This window comes from Bubalus kerabau, chromosome 8 (genome assembly GCF_029407905.1).
Source record: "Bubalus kerabau isolate K-KA32 ecotype Philippines breed swamp buffalo chromosome 8, PCC_UOA_SB_1v2, whole genome shotgun sequence".
NCBI lineage: Eukaryota > Metazoa > Chordata > Mammalia > Artiodactyla > Bovidae > Bubalus > Bubalus kerabau.
The window spans coordinates 12676965-12698154 of NC_073631.1; the positions used below are offsets into that span (position 1 = coordinate 12676965).

The window sequence follows — 21190 nt, forward strand, 5'->3', positions numbered from 1 at the left end:
AGAGGAAAACAATAGAATGGGAAAGACTAGAGATCTCTTCAAGAAAATTAGGATACCAAGCAAACATTTCATGAAAAGATGGGACAATAAGGACAGAAGTGGTATAGACCTAACAGAAACAGAAGATATTAAGAGGTGGCAAGAATACACAGAAGAACTGTACAAAAAAGATCTTCATGACCGAGATAATCATGATGGTGTGATCACTCACCTAGAGCCAGACATCCTGGAATGTGAAGTCAAGTGGGCCTTAGGAAGCACTACGAACAAAGCTAGTGAAGGTGATGGAATTCCAGTGGAGCTAGTTCAAATCCTGAAAGATGATGCTGTGAAAGTGCTGCACTCAATATGCCAGCACATTTGGAAAACTCAGCGGTGGCCACAGGACTGGAAAAGGCCAGTTTTCATTCCAGTCACAAAGAAACGCAATGCCAGAGAATGCTCAAACTACCACACAATTGCACCCATCTCACACGTTGTAAAGTAATGCTCAAAATTCTCCAAGCCAGGCTTCAGCAATACATGAGCTGTGAACTTCCAGATGTTCAAGCTGGATTTAGAAAAGGCAGAGGAACCAGAGATCAAATTGCCAACATCTTCTGGAACATCAAAAAAGCAAGAGAGTTCCAGAAAAACATCTATTTCTGCTTTATTGACTATGCCAAAGCCTTTGACTGTGTGGATCACAATAAACTGGAAAATTCTGAAAGAGAGAGGAGTATCAGAGCACCTGACCTGCCTCTTGAGAAATCTGTATACAGGTCATGAAGCAACAGTTAGAACTGGACATGAAACAACAGACTGGCTACAAATCAAGAAAGGAGTACATCAAGGCTGTATACTGTCACCCTGCTTATTTAACTTATATGCAGGATACATCATGAGAAACGCTGGGCTGGAAGAAGCACAAGCTGGAATCAAGACTGCCAGGAGAAATATCAATAACTTCAGATATGCAGATGGCACCAGCCTTATGGCAGAAAATGAAGAACTAAAGAGCCTTTTGATGAAAGTGAAAGAGGAGAGTGAAAAAGTTGGCTTAAAGCTCAACATTCAGAAAACGAAGATCATGGCATTTGGGCCCATCACTTCATGTCACATAGATGGGGAAACAGTGGAGACAGTGACAGACTTTATTTTTCTGGGCTCCAAAATCACCGCAGATGGTGATTGCAGCCATGAAATTAAAAGACGCTTACTCCTTGGAAGAAAAGTTATGACCAACCTAGATAGCATATTCAAAAACAGAGACATTACTTTGCCAACAAAGTTCCATCTAGTCAAAGCTATGGTATTCCCAGTAGTCATGTATGGATGTGAGAGTTGGACTATAAAGCAAGCTGAGCACCAAAGAATTGATGCTTTTGAACTGTGGTGTTGGAGGAGACTCCTGAGTGTCCCTCGGACTGCAAGGAGATCCAACCAGTCCATCCTAAAGGAAATCAGCCCTGAATATTCATTGGAAGGACTGATGCTGAAGCTGAAACTCCAGTACTTGGGCCACCTAATGTGAAGATGGAGAAGGCAATGGCACCCCACTCCAGTACTCTTGACTGGAAAATCCCATGGACGGAGGAGCCTGGTGCGCTGCAGTCCATGGGGTTGCTAAGAGTCGGACACGACTGAGCGAATTCACTTTCATGCATTGGAGAAGGAAATGGCAACCCACTCCAGTGTTCTTGCCTGGAGAATCCCAGGGATGGGGGAGCCTGGTGGGCTGCCATCTCTGGGGTCGCACCGAGTCGGAAACTACTGAAGTGACTTAGCAGTAGCAGTAATGTGAAGAACTGACTGATTTGAAAAGATTCTGATGCTTGGAAAGACTGAAGGCCGGGAGGAGAAGGGGACGGTAGAGGATGAGATGGTTGGATGGCATCACTGACTCAATGGACATGAGTTTGAGTAAACTCTGGGAGTTGGTGATGGACAGGGAGGCCCGGTGTGCTGCAGTCCATGGGGTCGCAAAGAGTCGGACACGACTGAGTGACTGAACTGATGTCTCAGCTGTAATAAATATGCTGCTGTGTAAACAGGGGTCTTGGGTATTTTTTCAAATTAATAGTTTTGTCTGGCTATATGCCCAAGGAAGGGATTCTGGATCTTTTGGCAACTGTATTTTTAGTTTTTTGAGGAACCTCCATACTTTTTCCATCGTGGCTGTATCAATTTACATGCCCAGCAACAGTGTAAGAGCGCTCCCTTTTCACTACACCCTTTCCAGCATTCTTTATCTGTAGAATTTTTAATGACAGCCATGCTGACTGGTGTGAGGGGGTACCTCACTCTAGTTGTGATTTGCATTTCTCTAAAAATTAGTGATACTGAGCATCTTTTTGTGTGCCGATTGGCCATATGTATGTTGTTTTAGGAGAAATGTCTTGAGGTCTCCTGCCCATTTTTCAGTTGGGTTGATTGTTATTTTGTTGTTGACCTGTATGAGCTATTTGTATATTTTGGAATATTAACCCTCTGTCAGTCGCATCTCCTAGTTCATCCCTAGGAGAAATATTTTCTCCTAGTCTGTAGGTTGTGTTTCATTTTGTTTATGGCTTCCTGGTAGCGTCTTTAGGATTTTCTGTGTATATAGTACCACGTCATCAGCAAACAGAGTTTGATCACTTGTCTTCCAATCTGGATTCCTTTCACCAGTCACTTTTACTGTCATCCAGATGTGGTGTATCCCATTGATTTTCAGAAGCTGAATCATCCCTGTGACGCTGAGATGAATTCAAACTGGTCATGGTGTGTGACTTTTTGCATGTGTTGTTGGATTCACTTTGCTAATGTGTTGTTAAGAAGTTTTGTGTCTCTATTCATCAAAGGTATTCGCCTGTAATTTTCTTTTTTGGTTGTGTCTTTGGTTTTGGTGTCAAAGTGATGGTGCTTTCAAAGAATATCTTTGGGAGTATTCTTTCCTCTTCAATCTTTTGGAAGAATCTGAGAAGGATCAATGTGCTTTCTTCTTGGTATGTTTGGTACAATTCTCCAGTGAGCTGTTTGGTTCTGGGCTCTTGTTTGAAGGGAGTTTTTAAAATTAGATTCTATTTCATTTCTAGTGATTGGTTTGCTCAGGTTATCTATTTCTTCTTGATTCAGTTTTGGTGGGCTGTTGTTCTAAAAATGGATCCATTTCTTCTATGCTGTCAAATTTGTTGACATATGATTGTTCACAGTAGAACAGGGTATGTTCACAGTAGAACAAAGTAAAGAGGGTGGCAGAGGATGAGATGTTTATATAGCATCACCGACTCAATGGACATAAACTTGAGCAAACTCTGGGAGACACTGGAGGAGAGGGAAGTCTGGCTTGCTGCAACCCCAAAAATGGGGTTGCAAAGAGTCAGACACAACTTAGTGACTATAAACAGCAACTGTTTATAGTATTCTTACCTTTCCCCCTATGCGGTATCAGTTGTGATTTCTTCTCTTTCATATTTTGTTTATTTGGATCTTCCCTCTTTTCTCATTAGTAAGCCTGGCCAATTTTGTTTACCTTTCAAAGAACCAGCTCTTGGTTTTATTGATCTTTTCCTATGTTTCTTACATCTATTTTACTTCTGATTTTTATTATCATCTCCTTCATTGTGATATTTTGAATGTTCTTTTTCTAGTTCTTTAAGTGGTGGATTAAGTTGTTATATTTTCCTATTTCTTAAAGAAGCCTGTATTGCTGTGAACTTCCCTCTAAGAACCGCTTTTGCTGCATCCCATAGATTTTATATGGTTCTGTTTTCATTGTCATTTGCCTCAAAGTACTTCACTTCTTCGATTTTGCTGACCACTTGGTTTTAAGTAGCATATTGTTTAGTCTGCATGTAATTTTTTTTCTCATTTTTTTGTGGTTGACTTCTAGTTTCATGCCATTATGATCAGAAAAGATGCTTGAAATAATTCTATACTCTTAAATTTGTTGAGGCTTGTTTTGTGTCCTAGGATGCGATCAACCCTAGAGAATATTTCATGTCCACTTGAAAAGATTGTATTTTGGTTTTTTGGTTGGTTTGTTTTCAGATGTTATGTTCTGAAGACATCAATTAAGTCTAACTGCTATTTTATCATTTAGGATCTCTGTTGCCTTATTCACTTTCTGTCTCAAAGGTCTGCCCATTGATGTGAGGGGGTGTTAAGGTCTCTTACTGTGGTCCTTTCATTCTCTCTCTTTGAATCTGTTAGTATTTGTTTTATACATTTGGGTGCTCCCATATTAGGTGCACATATGTTGACAAGTGTCATATCCTTTGCACGTATTGATGCTTTTATTAATGTCCTTCCTTATCTTTATAATCTTGTTTTAAAGTCCATTTTGTATGATATGAGAATTGCAATCCCTGTTTTGTCATTTCTGTTTGGATGGAGTATCTTTGTCCATTCCCTTTCATTTGAATGATTTTTTTTTTTAGATTCCATATAAAAGCAATATATGATATTTGTCTTTTTCTGTCTGACTTATTTCACACAATATGACAATCTCTGGGTCCATCCATGTTGCTGCAAATGGCATTATTTCATTTTTTTAATGGCTGAGTAATATGCCTGTGTGTGTGTGTGTGTGCACCAAATCTTCTACATCCACTCATCTGTCAGTGGATATTTAGGTTGTTTCCATGTCTTGGCACTGGTAAGTGGACTGTAGTGGACACTGCAGTGCATGTACTCTTTCAGACTATTGTTCTCCAAATATATGCCCAGGGTGGAATTTCAGGATCATCGAGTATCTCTATTTTGAATTTTTAAGGAACACCTATACTGTTCACAGTGCCTGTCTCAGTGTACATTCTGACCAACAGTGGAGGAGGGCTCCCTTCTCTCCACACCCTTTCCAGCACTTATTGTTTGTGGGTTTGTTGGTGACAGCCATTTTGACTGCTGTAAAGTGATATCTTGTTGTAGTTTTTTTTTTAAATAGAATTTATTTATTGACTACACTGGGTCTTTGATGCTGCAAACAGGCTTTCTCCAGTTGCAGAAAGTGGGAGCTGCTCTCCAGTGGTGGTGCACAGGCTCCTCACTGCAGTGGCTTCTCTAGTTGCAGGGCACAGCCTCTCGCACGCTCGGGCCTCAGTAGTTGTGGCACACACGCTTAACTGCTCCGTGGCACGTGGGATCTTCCCAGACCAGGGATCAAACCTATGTCCCTTGCATTGCAAGGCAGATTCTTAGCCACTGGACCACCAGGGAAGCCCTCATTGTAGTTTTGATTTGCATTTCTGTAATTAGTGATGTTGAACATCCTTCCATTATGTCTCTTTGCCATCTGTATGTCATCTTTGGAGAAATGTCTATTTAGGTCTTCTGCCCAGTTTTTGATTGGGTTGTTTATTTTGATATTAAACTCCATGAACTGTTCGTAAATTCTGGAGATTAATCCCTTGTCGAAAATATTTACTCCCATTCTGTGGGTCGCTTTTCTTTTTGCTTATGGTTTCCTTTGCTGTGCAAAAGATTTTGAGTTTAATTGGGTCCCATTTGCTTATTTTTGTTCTTATTTCTATTACTCTGAGAGATGGATTGAAAAAGGCATTGCTGTGAATTATGTCAGTGTTCTGCCTATGTTTTCCTCTGAGTTTTATAGTGTCTGACCTTTCATTTAGACCTTTAATCCATTTCAAGTTTATTCTTCTGTATGGTGTTAAAAAATGTTTTTTGTTTTTTTTTTTCACGTGGAGCTGTCCAGTTTTCCCAGCACCATTTATTGAATAGACTCTCTCTCCTCCATTGTTTATGTTTCTGGGCTTCTATCCTGTTCCATTGATGATATGTCTGCTTTTGTGCCAGAACCATACTGTATTGATGACTATAGCTTTATAATATAGTCTTGACATCAGGAAGTCTGATTCTCCCAGCTGTTTTTCTTAAGACTGTTCTGGTTACTCAGGGTCTTTTGGGTTTCCATATGAACTTTAAGACTCTTTGTTCTAGTTCTGTAAAAGATGCCATTGGTAATTTCATACAGATCACAATGAATGTGTAGCGTGGCTTGTGTAGTACAGTCATTTTCACAATATTGATTCTTCCAGTCCAAGACTATAGTATATTTTTCCATCTGTGTCATCTTCAATTTCTTTCATCAATGTCTCACAGTTTTCAGAGTAAAGGTTTTTTGTCTCCTTAGATAGGTTTATTCCTAGGTATTTTATTCTTTTTGCTGTGATGGTAAATGGGACTGCTTCTTTAATTTCTCTTTTTGTTTCATTGTAAGTATCTAGGAATGCAACAGATTTATGTGGATTAATTTTGCAACCAGCAACTCTAATGAATTCATTGATGGGCTCTAGTAGTTTTCTGGTAGTGTCTTTAGGATTTTCTATGTATAGTATCACTTCAACAGCAAACAGTGACATTTTAATGTCTTTTCCAACTTGGAGTCCTTTTGTTTCTTTTTATTCTCTGATTGCCATGATTAGGACTTCCAAAACTATGTTAAATAAAACTGGTGAGATTGGGCATCCTAGTCTTATTCCCGTTGCTGAAAGACCAGCTGATAAACTTATGGGAGTTCCCTTGGATGGCATTTGTTGCTTTTATATTTAATGTTTGTAATTTTTCTTTTGTTGTATTCAATCTTTGTTTGACTAATATGTGTTTCAGCATGTTCCTTACACATGTTCCTACTTGGATTTTTCCTATCTGGACTCTTTGTTCTTCCTAGATGTTGGTGACTATTTCACTTCCCATGTTAGGGAATTTTTCAGCTATTATCTCTTGAAATATTTTCTCAGATCCTTTCTCTCTCTCTTTTTCTTCTGGGAACTCTCTAATGCAAATATCAGTGCCTTTAATATTGTCCTGGACGTCTCTTAGACTGTCTTTGTCTTTTGTTATGTTCCGTGGCAGTGATTTTCACTATTATCTTTCAGTCACTTATCTGTTCTTCTGCTTCACTTATTCTATTGATTCCTTCTGGTGTATTTTTCATTTCATATTGTTCATCTGTTTGTTCCTTAGTTCTTCTCGGTCTTCAGCAAACATTTATTGTATCTTTCTTAATCCTTGCCTCCATTCTTTTTCTGAGATCTTGGATCATCTTCACTATTATTCTGAATTCTTCTTCTGGTAGGTTGGCTGTCTTTATTTCACTTAGTTGTTCTGGGTGTCATCTTGTTCCTTTATCTGGGACATATTCCTTTTCAATCTCATTTTGACTAACTTTCTGGGGCTTCCCTGAGGCAGGGGTTAAAGAGTCTGCCTCCAATGTGGGAGACCTGGGTTCGATCCCTGGGTTGGTAAGATCCCCTGGAGAAGGAAATGGCAACCCACCCCAGCATTCTTGCCTGGAGAATCCCATGGATGGAGAAGCCTGGTAGGCTACAGTCCACTGGATCGCAAAGAGCTGGACACGACTGAGTGACTTCACTTTCACTCTCTGTGATTGCGGTTTCTGTTCCACAGGCCGCAGGACTGTAGTTCTTCTGACTGCCCTCTGGTGGTTGCGGCTGTCGGAGACATTTGTGCAGGGCTGATTCTGGTCCACTGGTGGGTAAAGCTGGATTTTGTCCCTCTGGTGCACAGGGCCATGTTCAGGGAGTCTTTAATCCGCTTGTCTGCTGATGGGTGGGGCTGTGTTCCTGCCCCGTTGGTGGTTTGGCTTGAGGCGCCCAGCACTGGAGCCTGCAGGGGCTAATGGCAGCCTCGGGGAGGATTCATGCTAGTCAGTACATCCCAGAATCGCTGCTGCCAGTGTCTTTCTTTGTTCTTGCAGTGAGTCATGGTCGCCACTACCTCTCCCGCCCACCTCTGCAGGAGACCATCCAGTACTAGCAGGTAGGTCTGTCCCTGTCTCTTATCAGGTCACTGCTCTTTTCCCCTGGGTCTTTGTGTACATGAGACTTTGTGTGTGCCCTCTAAGAGCAGACTTTGTGTTTCTCCCCATCTTGTAGAAATACTGTGATCAAACCCCACTGGCCTTCAAAGCCAGATTCTCTGGGGGCTGGACCCCCAGGCTGGGAAGGCTGATGTGGGGTTTAAAACTTTTATTCCTGTGGGATAACTTCCACAGTAGAATTGTTTCCAAGCTTGTGGGTCACCCACCCAGAAGGTATGGGATTTGCAATAATGCCCCTCCTACCATCTTATTGTGTCTTTTGTCTCTGGATGTAGAATCTCTTTTTTGGGAGGTTCCAGTAATTTTTTTTGTAAATGGTTGTTCACCAGTTAGTTGTGGTTTTGGTGTTTCTGCAGGAAGAGGGTGAGCTCACATCCCTCTACTCTGCCATCTTGAGATGGCATCCTCCTCCATTCCCTTACTTTTAATCTGTGCATGTCCTTTGCCCTAAGGTAGGTCTCTTAGAGGCAACATCTTTTGATTGATTTCCTTCATAATTAAAGATCTTCTTCATGTAGTTGGATGGGTCAGGCCCTTGATAGCTTCAGGCTGCCATCCAGTTTTTTAAGGAAATAAGAAACTGTCCATAGTTTACAAATTGGTCTCTGCAAAATCAGAAATGTGGCTTTGGAAACAATTCAAAAGTTCACCTCTCTTTACCAACCCCCAGACCTCCCCTATCCACCTCAAAATGATTGCAGATAGTGTAAAAGATCAGGATGTTAGAACTATTTAAAGATAGGAAATTGTAAATAATTACTCTAGACTTCTGATAATAAATGTACCTCCAGACTCCTAGAAAGAGGAAATAATCAACAAAAAGATAACCTACCGAATGGGAAGAAATATTTGCAAATGATGTGACCAGTAAGTGGTTAACACCCAGACTGTAAGGAGTACACACAACTCAATATCAAAGAAACCTGAGGAAAAATGGGCAGAGGATCAGAACAGACATTTTCCAAAGAAGACATACAGATAGAAGGCTAACATCCCTAATTAGAGAAATGCAAACCAACAGCACAGTGAGATACCACCTCACAGCTGTCAGAATGGCTATCATCAAAAAGACTACAGATCGTAACGGCGAGGACGAGGGGAAAAGGGCACCGTCTGACATTACTGGTGGCAACAAGCGTTGATGTAACCACGACTGAAAACGGAATGGAGGCGCGTACAGGACGGACGTGCCTCGAAGACCAGAATGCTAGAACTACCATGTAACCAGCAATTCTGATCTGGATATATATACCCAGAATGTAATTAGTATTAATTAGTATACTAGATATTACTATATAGAGTATAGTAATACTAGTAATATAGTATAGTAATGCTATATAGTATTAATATACTCTATATTGCTATATATATAGAATATTAATATAGTAAATATAGTAATATAGTAGAAAAACAAATAGTAATTTAAAAAGATACATGTATTTTAATGTTCAAAGAAGCATTATGTAGAATTGCCAAGGTATGGAAGCAACAGAAGTGTCCATCAATAAACAACTGGCTTAATAAGATGGAATATTACTTAGGAATATTACTCAGCCAGTAAAAAAGACTGAAACACTGCCATTTGATACAACATGGATGGACCTAGAGAATACCATCAGAAAAGACAAATACCATTATCACTTACTTTGGAATCTAAAAAAACAAATGAATGTATAAAACAAAACAGAAATGGACTCGGATACAGGGAACAAACTAGTGGTTACCAGACAAGAGAAGGAAAGAAAGGAGCAAGCCAGGGTTTGGGGATTAAGAGGTATAAACTACTCTGTATAAAATAAGGAACAAGGACTGTATTGTTCATCACAGGGAAATGTAGCCATTATTTTGCAGTAACTTTAAATGGAGTGTAATCTATAAATATTGAATCACTATGTAGTACACCTGAAGCTAACACTGTAAATCAACACTATTTGAACATAAGTAAGCAGAAAACTTACTTTCTTCCTCTGTCCCTGTACATATCCTAGGAGATAACTAAAACAACTGTCCACAATCACCTGAGACTGGGGGGAAAAAAGGAGAAGCAACAGGAGAGGCTTTTTAAAAAATACAGACATAAAAATTCCTAGGCTTCCCCAGTGGCTCAGATGGTAAAGAATCTGCCTGCAGTGCAGGAGAGCTGGGTTCCATCCCTGGGTCGGGAAGATCCCCTGGAGGAAGAAACGGCAACCCACTCCAGTGTTCTTGCCTGGAGAAGTCCACGGGCAGAGAAGCCAGGCAGGCTACAGTCCATGGGGTTGCAAGAGTTGCACGTGACTGAGCGACTTTCACACACACGTAACAACGCCCATGGTTTAAAAAGGAATGAGTTTGGGTCATACGGAGTGATGTGGATGAACCTGGAGTCTGTCATACAAAGTGCAGTCAGTCAGAACAAGTATTGTATGTTATTGCATATACGTGGAGTCTAGAATCTAAAAAGAATCGTTAAGTGCATATATGATGAACCTATTTGCAGGGCAGGAATAGAGAAGCAGATGTAGAGAAGGGACTTGTGGACACAGAGTGGGGGGAAGGGGAGGGTGGGATGAACTGACATATATACACTACCATGTGTAAGACAGCTCGTGGGAAGCTGCTGAGTAACACGGGGAGCTCAGCTGGGGGCTCCGTTGTAACCTAGAGGGGTGGGGCAGAAGGGGGGGCTCAAGAGGGAGCGAAAGGATACATGTATACAAATACCCGATTCACGTTCTGTATAAGAACTAACAACACAGTAAAATATTCCAATTAAAAAAAACCTCCCAAGGCTAAAATTTGGGGATGGAAATTAAACAGGATCTGTTTGTGTTTGCTATATCGATGTATATATGGTATTTTGGATGAATATTGCCGTAATTTGTAAAATGATCTACTTAATTGGCTTAAAGAAAACACAAATTTAAGATTTCTCAACTCTCAGAAACATAATACCAACTAATCCAAATAAAGGGATCTGGGATACTGTCCAGTAAATAAAAGTTAAAGTATATCTGTTATGAAACTTGCCATGACAGTTAACTGCTTTAATAGCCCATAAAATTTTCATAAGTGAACTTCTCAGTAATAATTTTTATGGTATGTCTCCTTTGTTTCCATAATCTCTTCAGTAACTTAAACCCTTAGTTTTGGTAAATGATGAAAATTCACTGGATATCTAGATCATTTTTAAATATGATAAAATACTGAAACATTAACTACTGAACATGGTATTATTTACTTTTGGCTTCTTACAATGTAGAAAATAAAAATATTTCAAAGTATAAAGAAATGTGTCCTATTCTACACTGAAGAATTGTACTGCTAAGGTGTATCTTCTGGAAATTATGAAATGTGTGCAGTAATCCACCAGGCTACAAAATGCCAGTGTAACAGTTCAAAATCACAAGTTAAGTTTTGTGTTAAGGATTCTAATTAACGTCTTTAACTAGAACTGAGAAATTACAAGGAAAACAGCTATGCAACTCTCTTCTGACTGTTTCAGAATGGGAAAGAATAAAGGACAAACTGAACAAATACAGAAACTTGCAGAGAGACTGACTTTGTGTAGTCAAGGTGGAAAAATGGAATGAATTTACTATGGGGTTTTAAAAAAAAAGTTTTAGTTTATATACTACTGATATTAAACTGTTCTCCTTCAGGACAAAAATTTTTTTGGCTATTGGTCTGCTACTGCTGAGACTAGGAAAGGTTCTTTACCTTTTTAAGTAGTCTTCATAGAAAACATTTTTAGAAACCAAAATCCTATTTTATCCAAAGAATTCCCTATACCTCATGTCTTAAGAAAGTCTTAAGTGTTTGATTTTTACAACTATGTAACTCTGCATTTGCCTGCAAACTATGGTTAAGCGAGTAAGTATTGTTTAACAGTAAGATACGTAAGATAGTACTGGTGTTTTAAAACCTCTTGATATTTTTGACAAACTTCCCCAAATTCTATAGTAAAGAGTTTCATCAAATCTTTAACCACAGCCATTTTTAAGTCTTTTGTCATTTATAATTATTGTAAAAGTGTTCCTGCAAAAGTGCTAGATCTTCAGTGAGACTCATGGGATGTACTCTAACAAGAGCTGGTTTCTGATAATTTTCAGTTTATATCACTGAATTAGGTAAGAATTTGTTAGAACTCTAATGGAGAAACTGATGGCTTCATAAAACTGCTAACAAAAGATCCGTAAAAATTAATTACATGGGACTGAATGAACTACTGAGGACAATATAGTTTTTATGACTTTGGGTTTATCCAGTATTGTTTTATTTTTTCCCGATTTAAGGAAAACTTTTTTTCTTTTAAGCTATCAATAATTTGGTTAAATATGCCTTTGTGAACAAAAATGAAACATGTTTTCTACCTGATCCTTCCAGAATTCAGAAACTCTCAATGAATATTCCTCTGGCTACAGTTATTTCCGTAAGTTCAATGAGAATCCTTTCTCCTTGTGACAGGACACAGCTGGAAGCACCGGTTGTCTTACCAAGGCTTTGACTGTAATGTCACATGTGAGAATGCACAGAGAACAAAGACCAGTTCTAAGAAACTAAGATTGATTTTATGGAACCAATAACGCCCCTTGGAAAACCCGCCTGGTACCTTTTTTTCAGAGTTCCCAGTAACCTTTCCAGATGAGTTTAGGAAGGTCATTTCCTGGCAGGTATAGGGACTTCAGGGTATCTTGGGGACCTCCAAAAGAGAGGAATTTAAGCCACCTGAATACGGCTGACCCTTTAACAACACAGGAGTGAGGTGCACCAACCCCACCCCTCACTAACAGACATAAATCTTCAGTCAGCCCTCTGTATCCAGATTCAACAAGCCATGGATTGTGTAGTACTGTAGTACATGTTTACTGAAAATCGACTCTTGTAGTTCAAGTCCATGTTGTTTGAGGGTCAGCAGCAGCAGCAGCAGCAGTATATAGCTACTGCAAGCAACATGTTATGGTAAGTACTTACCTTGGCTTCCAGGCATCAAGTCTTCTAAAACATCAAACTGAGATTCCTTCTAAAAATTTCCAGCAAAAAGCACCTATATAGTCAATTACTATTCTTGCTGAACTTATGTAAATAATCAGGCCAAGTTTATTGAAACTAGATTTAATTTGAAAACAGTTTAGTCTTACTGTGGTTATTTAAGTTAGAAATGGGGATCGTTGTAGAGAGAAATCATGTTTCATTAATATACTTTTTGTTTTTAAAATTTAAAAAATCCATTAACCATTTGAATAAGTCTGATTTATATAAACACACATTTATATAAAAATAAAAATTTATTTTTGACTTTTTTATTCCTGACATTTTTGAGTGTTTTTGAATGCATGGCTGCTAAGCAAATGTTTTTGAATTGGCTTTTAAATATTCCACATATTTGTGATTCGAAAAAGAACTCTAGAAGTTTGAAGAACTGTCGCTTGTAATAGTTTGTATACTTCTGAATCAGAATTTGTTACTTACAACTCAGCAAAGGTCTTCCAGTCATCTTCACTGATGGACGGCCGAGTATGACTAAGCGCAGTCATTAAATGTGACTGGCTAATAGCCAAACTGGTTCTGATGGGTCCTGGTGGGTTAAGGGCATCATCCTCCTTAAACAAAAAATAAAATGACAGAAAGTTAACTAAGGGACATAATGAAAAAGAGTTATTTGCTTTTGAAAAAGAATGTTATTTGCTTTTGCCATTTTCTTGGGACTACGCCTTCCATTTCTCATAAAATTACCAAAAACTGTTAGCACATAACTGTCTGACCGGTCGATGTGTTTCAGCCCTTTATAAAGAGAGCGCATTTACAAATCAAAAAAATACATATCAAAAACAGGAAAAACAATCTGTAAGAAGTTTTACAATTCTGATGAAGGGGGAAAGCCTTACTCCAGTTTGGCTCCGGTATCTGCCTTTGATGATGCTGATATCTGCCCTCAGTTGATCTCTCTGCTCCTGTGTGAGTTCTTGGTAACCCTCTTGGGAGGCCGTTCTGAACAATGGAGGTCGTAGTGACTGATCTTTCCCAGGAGCTCCGGGAAACTCCTGAGTCATGGAGCTTGGTGCTGACAGGCATTGTGAGCTCTGCATGGTGAAGTATAATAATGCGAGATGGGCGGGAAGGAAAAAGAGCAAGGGAGAAAAAAGTTATGTACTTATCAAAGATAAAATGACAAACTTTCAGCAGGAAAACTTTAACACGGGTAAGCTTATATTGTAACTAGCTAAAATATAAGCAGGTTAAAATACATTCATATTCTATAAAGGATCATCTACACCTACGTGGTTGAACCACCAGAGTGAAAACTGCCATCATGCGGGGTGTTGTTTTTTTTAAATGCTTTGTTATAAATCCACCACTAATGCTCTAATGAGAGGGTATACTAAGGTTATGGGGCATTTCTACATGTTAAGAAACAGAAAGCAAAGACTAGAATTAAAACTGCTTACTATTCTTGAGAATTAAAAATGGGTTACTATTTTTTAAAACCTACTTAAGGAAATCTACCTAAAAAATTACTGAATATTTGTAAAAATGTTAAGTAACAGTGAATCACTGTCTTCTGAGAGACGTGCTGAATGCTATTTTAATTTAGAAAAATGGTATTGCCCAAATTTAATCTGGGCTTCCCTCGTAGCTCAGTCGGCAAAGAATCTGCCTGCAATGCAGGACACCCAGGTTCAAATTCCTTGGGACAGGAAGATCCCCTGGAGAAGGAAATGGCACCCCACTCCAGTACTCTTGCCTGGAGAATTCCATGGACAGAGGAGCTGGCAGGCTGCAGTCCATGGGATCGCAAGAGTCAGACACGACTTAGCCACTAAAACACACAAACTTAATCTAAACATTTCTCTGTGGAAACATTACTAATAACTTTTTCACTATGCTTATACTTTCTACCAGAAGTAGTACCAAAAGATAATATTTTGTTGTCAGAATTTTTGAGATCATACCAAATTTCTCATTATCCTCAACTGTTCTACAATAATAGAATTTAACCTAAAATTGATCTGCTACTCAAGATGTTTTAAAGCTGCTAATGAAGAGAGAAAAACCTGAAAGAAACCAAAGGGTAATCACAACCCCTGGCTACCTCGGCTCCCCCTACTGCCAGCCCTGTCTTCACAAGGAATGAAAATGACTGATTAGTGTATGGAAAGACTGCTTTACTGACGGAGTCACACCAACCAGAAAGAACATGGGGGCTAGTTAGGACATAAACTGAATCAACATATGGCTTCCTATTTCAAAACTGTACAACTACACAAGTTACCAAATCAGAAGAGGTTCCATTTCCAAGTTCTGATTCGTAAGAGCTTCCAAAGTAGAGCCGGTACATATTGAACTTGGATTCATCTTGAAGCACCTCAGACATCTCCAGAGAAAGCAGGGACTGCTCTAAGCCGCATTCCCCGTCTCCAGCTGAATCATCAGAACCACTGCTGTGGTTAAGAAAAACCATCGAAGACAGACTCAGGTCACTATCAGAGCTGGAACCTCCATCCTACAACACACAAAAGGACAACCAGCTGTAAAGCTCTCAATAATCCACAATTCAAAATAAACCACACAGCATTCTAACAAATCGAGGAAACTCCAGGCCCTTTTTACAAAAGTTCTTATTGATTCTCTAATGCTTCTGAGGCTTATCACATAATTTTAACTATTAAAATAAGGAAAGACAAAATGGAATACATAGGTAATTGGCCAACCATCTCCCCCAAAACTAACAAAGCTAGGACTCAGACCTCTGGATTTTATTTTCATGTCTCTTTAAATTCATATTTTTCTATTCTGAAATGAGAAAGCATTCTAAAACATGGTTGATGCATCATTATAGAGTGCTTTACAAATAAACACCCTTTCTGCTAGTGAAGTGGGGCCGGGGGAGGAAACACCTTTCGTGGCTTACCAAAATAAGTAGCACAAACTTGGAAGTATCTAAATTTAGTCCCTGCAATAACTTCCAACAAAATGTGAAGGAGAGGAGTATATAGGAAAAGTCTTCCTAGAAAATATATGGTAAAGTCCATAATACGGCAGAGTTCAAATTCTTTGTTGCAAAAATTAAAATATTATCCTTACAGAAAAAACTTTCTGGGGCTGGAGTACCAAAAGTACAGGATAAACCTAGACCATCTTGTCCTGTAGGGAAGTAATGATCAGAGAATGAGGACAATACAGTGCAAAAGCACAGAAGCCATCCGAAGGGGCTCATCCTGGCCGGACCTGGGGCAACCTGAGCTTCAAAACAACTATTTGATGATTTTTTTTAAAAAAGTAAAAAATCTGAAATCGCAATATAATTCCTGACACCTCAATTCAAAGGATACCCTTCCACACACCAACTATATTTTGCCAACAGTAAGGTAAGGTGAAAGAAACAGACACCAAATTCTTCATGTAAGTACAAATTCTCTACAAAGCCAGTACCCCAATCACGGCACACTCGACTAAAGGTGAATCTCTATAGAGTTAAACTAAAGTTGTTCAAAAATAAAATTTGTTTTTAAGGTTGAAGCTGACACTGAACTGCTCACATCACCGTAGACCCCACAGTAACAGCCTCCTCCGATAACTCACTTGGAGCCCGCAGGACAGCAGTCTTCCGTGCAGGGCCTCTAACTGGGCGCTGTAAAGGAGCGCTTTCAGATCAGCTCCCGTAAAGGAGTCGGTCACCGAGGCCACGTGCTGAAGGTCCACATCATCTGCCAGAGGTAGAGACTCACTGAGCACGTTTAAGATTTCAAGACGTGACGCCTGAAGGGAGAAAAACTCACTGACTTAACAATACCATTGAATACAATATTTTCAACTGTGCATCTAACAAGATTTTCCTTATACGTTCACTTCATGTATCTAATCAGGTTTACAAATCAGTTGAGCAACGTACCACCAGACTACATCTATCCTCCTTGGTACTTTTGTCTAACAGAAGGAACACAGGGAGGAAAATGAATGAAAATCAACACTCTCAACTATTCAGTGTAGATCATTGCTTAGTGCTTATCTTCTAGATCTGGGCAAAGGAGCCAAGAAATGTTTCAAAAAGAAAAAATAATCGCTACATGTGATATACATTTATACCTGTGACTATTGATTTGTCTATTTCTTCTTTCACTTATCCATTCGTTTCTAAATTTGGGAACACAGGACTAGACTGGTTAAAAGGCATCTCTCTACATGACCAGCATGGATGCTTCCTATACTACTATGCTTGATTCTGTATCAGTCTTCTGTTAGATAATGAGCTGTGTGATCTCTGAACACAGGGAACACGGACAGCAATACTTGGTTTCCTGCCCTTTTTTCCATCTGGCTAACACAAAGTTTTCAGATGGGAGTCTGCACGGGATGGCTGGGCCAAAGAAAGGCTTTGCATCTAATTCAGAATCTTTTCATGCTGTAAGAAAACAGTGACTAGGGCCTGTGCCGGAAACTGGTCTTCTAAGGACAACTGCTGTTACCTGGCAGAAGTAAAGCTCACAAGGAAAGAGTGGAGCGTTTGTAGGTATATGAAACTGTCACCTGGTCAGGAGGAGGACAGTATACACATTTATCTAGTCGGCCGGGCCTGAGCAGGGCAGGGTCGATCAAGTCAGGGCGACTAGTAGCAGCCAGCACATAAACACCTGGGGGGAAAAGAAAACACTTTACTAAATCCTGTGGGAATCTGGTATTAGAAGGTATTTCTGTATTTACGATTATTACCCTGCAAGCCTTCGACTCCATCCAGCTGAGTCAGCAACTGGTTAACCACACGATCTGTAACCCCTGTGTTATCATGGCCACGTCGAGGGGCAATGGATTCAAACTCATCAAAGAAAAGGATGCAGGGCTTTGCGGCCTGTGCTCTGGGGAAACAAACAGTATCTCATAGTTGAAGAGGGCCTCCAAGTTTGCAATTTCATATGTTTGCAATTTCATATATATATATATCTGTATATACATACATATATATGTATTTAATTCTTCACAACAAACCCTTAAGAAATGGTAATTATCTTGCTGTTAGTACACCAGGTCTTAGAGAAGTCAGGGAAGATCTGTGCCTTCTGGACCAGTCTTATTCAATAAGTTAAAAACTTCTTTGATCCTTATTACAAGTAAACTCTTTTTAATATGCTTTGGCCACCTGCACTTCTTTTGTGTAATGTCTCTTCATGTCTTCTGTGAATTTAAAATTCGGCATGCTTATTATGTTACCTTCTTTTTAATTAATACAAAGTTAGTCAATTAACAAAACTAAACAAAGTTCAAGTTACAAAAAAAAACATATGACTAAAATTATTTTATAGAGAACCTTATAAAATGAAAATAAATCTCATCTCTGGTAAAAGGATAGACCAGAGATCTGAAGAATCGCCCTTAATACAAAATAACTGTCAGGTTGCTTTAAAAAAAAAATCTTTATTAAATACATGGCAAGTAAGATAAATCTGGCACCGACAACAGACTGGATTATCTGTGCCTTAAATGTCTGGCAAAACTCTCTTAAAAACCCAAAGACGTCTGATGTTCAACTTGTGCAAGAATTTTTAACTAGTGACTCATTTTTTCCCTACAAGTACAAGAATATTCAGATTTTGTTTCTTCTTTGCTTGACTTTGGTCAAATATATTTTATCTATGTTGCCCAAATTTCAAATATACTCGCATAAAATTTATATTATTATTTCATAATATCCTCTTATTATCTTTTCATCACTGGGACTTGGTCTGATGGCAAGTGGAAGTGTTCCGGTTCTCCAGTCTGAAAGTGTTAGTCGCTCAGGTGTGTCCAACTCTTTGCGACCCTATGGACTGTAGCCCGCCAGGCTCCTCTGTCTATGGAATTCTTCAGGCAAGAAGACTAGAGTCGGTTGTCATGTGCTTCTCCAGGGGATCTTCCCACACCAGGGATCAAACCTGCATCTCCTGCATCACAGGCAGATTCTTTACTGTCTGAGCCACCAGGGAAGCCCAGCTAAATGTATTGGGGGGACCCTTATCCTTTATTTTAACTTGTTTTAAAATGAGAATAGAGTCCACATTACATTATTTCTTTGAAACTTACAACTGCTATGTATGGCCTGACATATGGCCAACTTTCAAAAATGTTCCAGGTGTGCTTAAAAAGAAAGTGTATTCCCCAATTGTTGGGCACATGTTCTAAATATCCTTACATCAATCTTGCTGAATATGTTGTTTAAGTCTTCTAAGTTTTTACTTTTTTTCTTTACTATTTTTAAATTAATAACTGAGAACTGTGTTAAAATTTTCCACTATGAAGATAAATCTGTGAGTTTCTCTTTGGAGCTCTATAAATTTTTGCCTTAAGTATTTTGAAGTAACAGTATTAGATACAATTTTATAAATGTAATATCATTCTGGTAAACTGAACTGTTGGTCAGTATGTGGTTGACTGTCTTTATCTGTGATGAGGCCTTCCTGGCAATATTCTTTTCTTAAATTGGGTGGTAGAAATAAGAGTTCACTTTGTTATTCTTTAAAATATATAGATATGTTATATATATTCTAACTGCATATTTTATAATAAAATTTTAGTAAAGGAACAAAGTGGCTTTTTCATTTATAAGCTTTCTGTAATCCCATCACATTTAAGTATTATTTTCACTCTTAAATATTAGCTTCTGTATTCACAAGTATTTTAAAATAAATGCAGTAATAATTATACTCTATTTTAATTAAGTTGGCCACATGGAATCTTACAAGAGAGATAAAACTAGCAATTATGTGCTTCATATACTTTAACCGATAATGATTTCACTTTCAACATTTCAGAAATATTTCTATTATAAATATAAAACCAAATAATTTCTAAAGCTTAGTATGAAAAATGTTGTATATTTAAGTAGTATTTGGTAAAACTGAAATTTTGTTCTCCAGCTTATTAATAACCTACATTAAATCACAGGTTTCAAAAATCAGATTTTTAAAAAAACAAGATCAACAAGTATTGACTGATAAATAACCACAGAGTTAGTTAAAAAAACATTCATAGGGTACTAACCTAGTAAAAACATCCCGGACAGCTTGTTCACTTGCTCCAATATATTTGCTGAGTAACTCTGGTCCCTGTTAGGTAAAATAAAATTAAATTATAATGAATTCAAAACTATCTAAAAACAAAGTATTTTTGTCCATGGCTAAGTCTAAATGTAACAATAGAAAACGTTTAAATGGGTTTCTCCAAAATACATTTAAAAAATTAATGTGAGTGGAATAAATATCATACCACAAGTTCTATACCTGATGTTTCCTTTGCCTAGAACATTTGTCCCCAGAGTCTCACGGCTTCTTGCTTCATTTCATTCAGATATCGGACATTTTTTGTCGGCCTTTACCCAAAAGGCCCTGCCTGACAACCCCATCTACAGCCACTCCGGTCACTTTACATCCTCCTTGACTGTCTTCCTACGACCCCCTGACAGTGTGTTATGCATTAACTGTGTCTGTTTATTGTCTCTCTCCAGTAACAGAATATAAGCTCAGAAAAGGCAGCTTTATTATCGAATCCAATTTCAGTGCCTGCTACATGGTAAGTGCTGAATAATTCATTTAGTAAAGTAATGAATGGTTTAAAAGAGGAAAATGTTCTATCTGTCTCAAATCTTTGGAGACTCCAAAAAACATGTAGTGAGACATGAATTTCTTTAATCAGCATCTTCAATTACTGAAACCAATTTATTTGTTCAATAAATAGATATGTTATTTAAAGAATATATTGTTTTTCCTAAAAGTCAACTGAAAAAACTTTCAAAACAAGCTTTACTACATATAACAAAATCAATAATGAGGACAGTTTTTCCTTAAATTGGGACATTTAAAAAAACTGAACAAGGCTAACGTGGTCTCCAATGACAAATCATTTACCATGAAAAGACCAAATATGATCAGGATATGTGACCACAATGAAGAATTTCTAATATTCAGCTATCATTTGATATCTATTAATATACTAGTACGTAGTTATATTTTCTCAGTATACAGAACTATAAACGATGAAATAAGAAGTAACTAAGGCAGCATACTGGTGTCCGTGCAAAGCCTGCTTCTGAGGCTCACCTCCCAGGACCCACCCTGACCCACAGCCTCAGCTCTCTACTGAAACCTATGTACTGAGAGCTCATCCCAACTGTGATTTGAAGATTTACTAAAGGGGAGAGATGAGATGTCCTCCTTAATGGAACAATCCAAAATACAAAATATTTGCAAGTGTTAATCTTGAAAATTATTTTTAAAAAAACACAATAAAATGACATTCTAGTGACAAGTAAAAAAGAATATGATCATTGCTCTCCATCAATGCCAGGATACTCACATAACCAGCTCACAAAAACTGATGTGATAAAGAGGGTAGATATAACACAACTGCAAATTACTAAAC

At 38.4% G+C, this 21190-nt stretch overlaps 1 protein-coding gene across 2 annotated transcripts in view; it reads right to left on the bottom strand.

Annotated features, from left to right (window-relative positions):
- PEX1 (peroxisomal biogenesis factor 1) overlaps positions 1-21190 on the bottom strand; it is a 77301-nt gene that overhangs the window by 3680 nt on the left and 52431 nt on the right. The window contains exons 17-24 of one of the 2 annotated variants that reach the window (XM_055589708.1): positions 19814-19878; positions 17513-17655; positions 17330-17433; positions 16385-16561; positions 15075-15305; positions 13690-13884; positions 13274-13404; positions 12414-12503 (exon numbers count right to left, since the gene is read on the bottom strand). In XM_055589708.1, the coding sequence (XP_055445683.1) occupies positions 12461-12503; positions 13274-13404; positions 13690-13884; positions 15075-15305; positions 16385-16561; positions 17330-17433; positions 17513-17655; positions 19814-19878 (1089 nt within the window). In that variant the 3' untranslated portion in view covers positions 12414-12460. The remainder of the gene's footprint in view (positions 1-12413; positions 12504-13273; positions 13405-13689; positions 13885-15074; positions 15306-16384; positions 16562-17329; positions 17434-17512; positions 17656-19813; positions 19879-21190) is intronic. The other variant, XM_055589707.1, reaches the window with a different exon arrangement.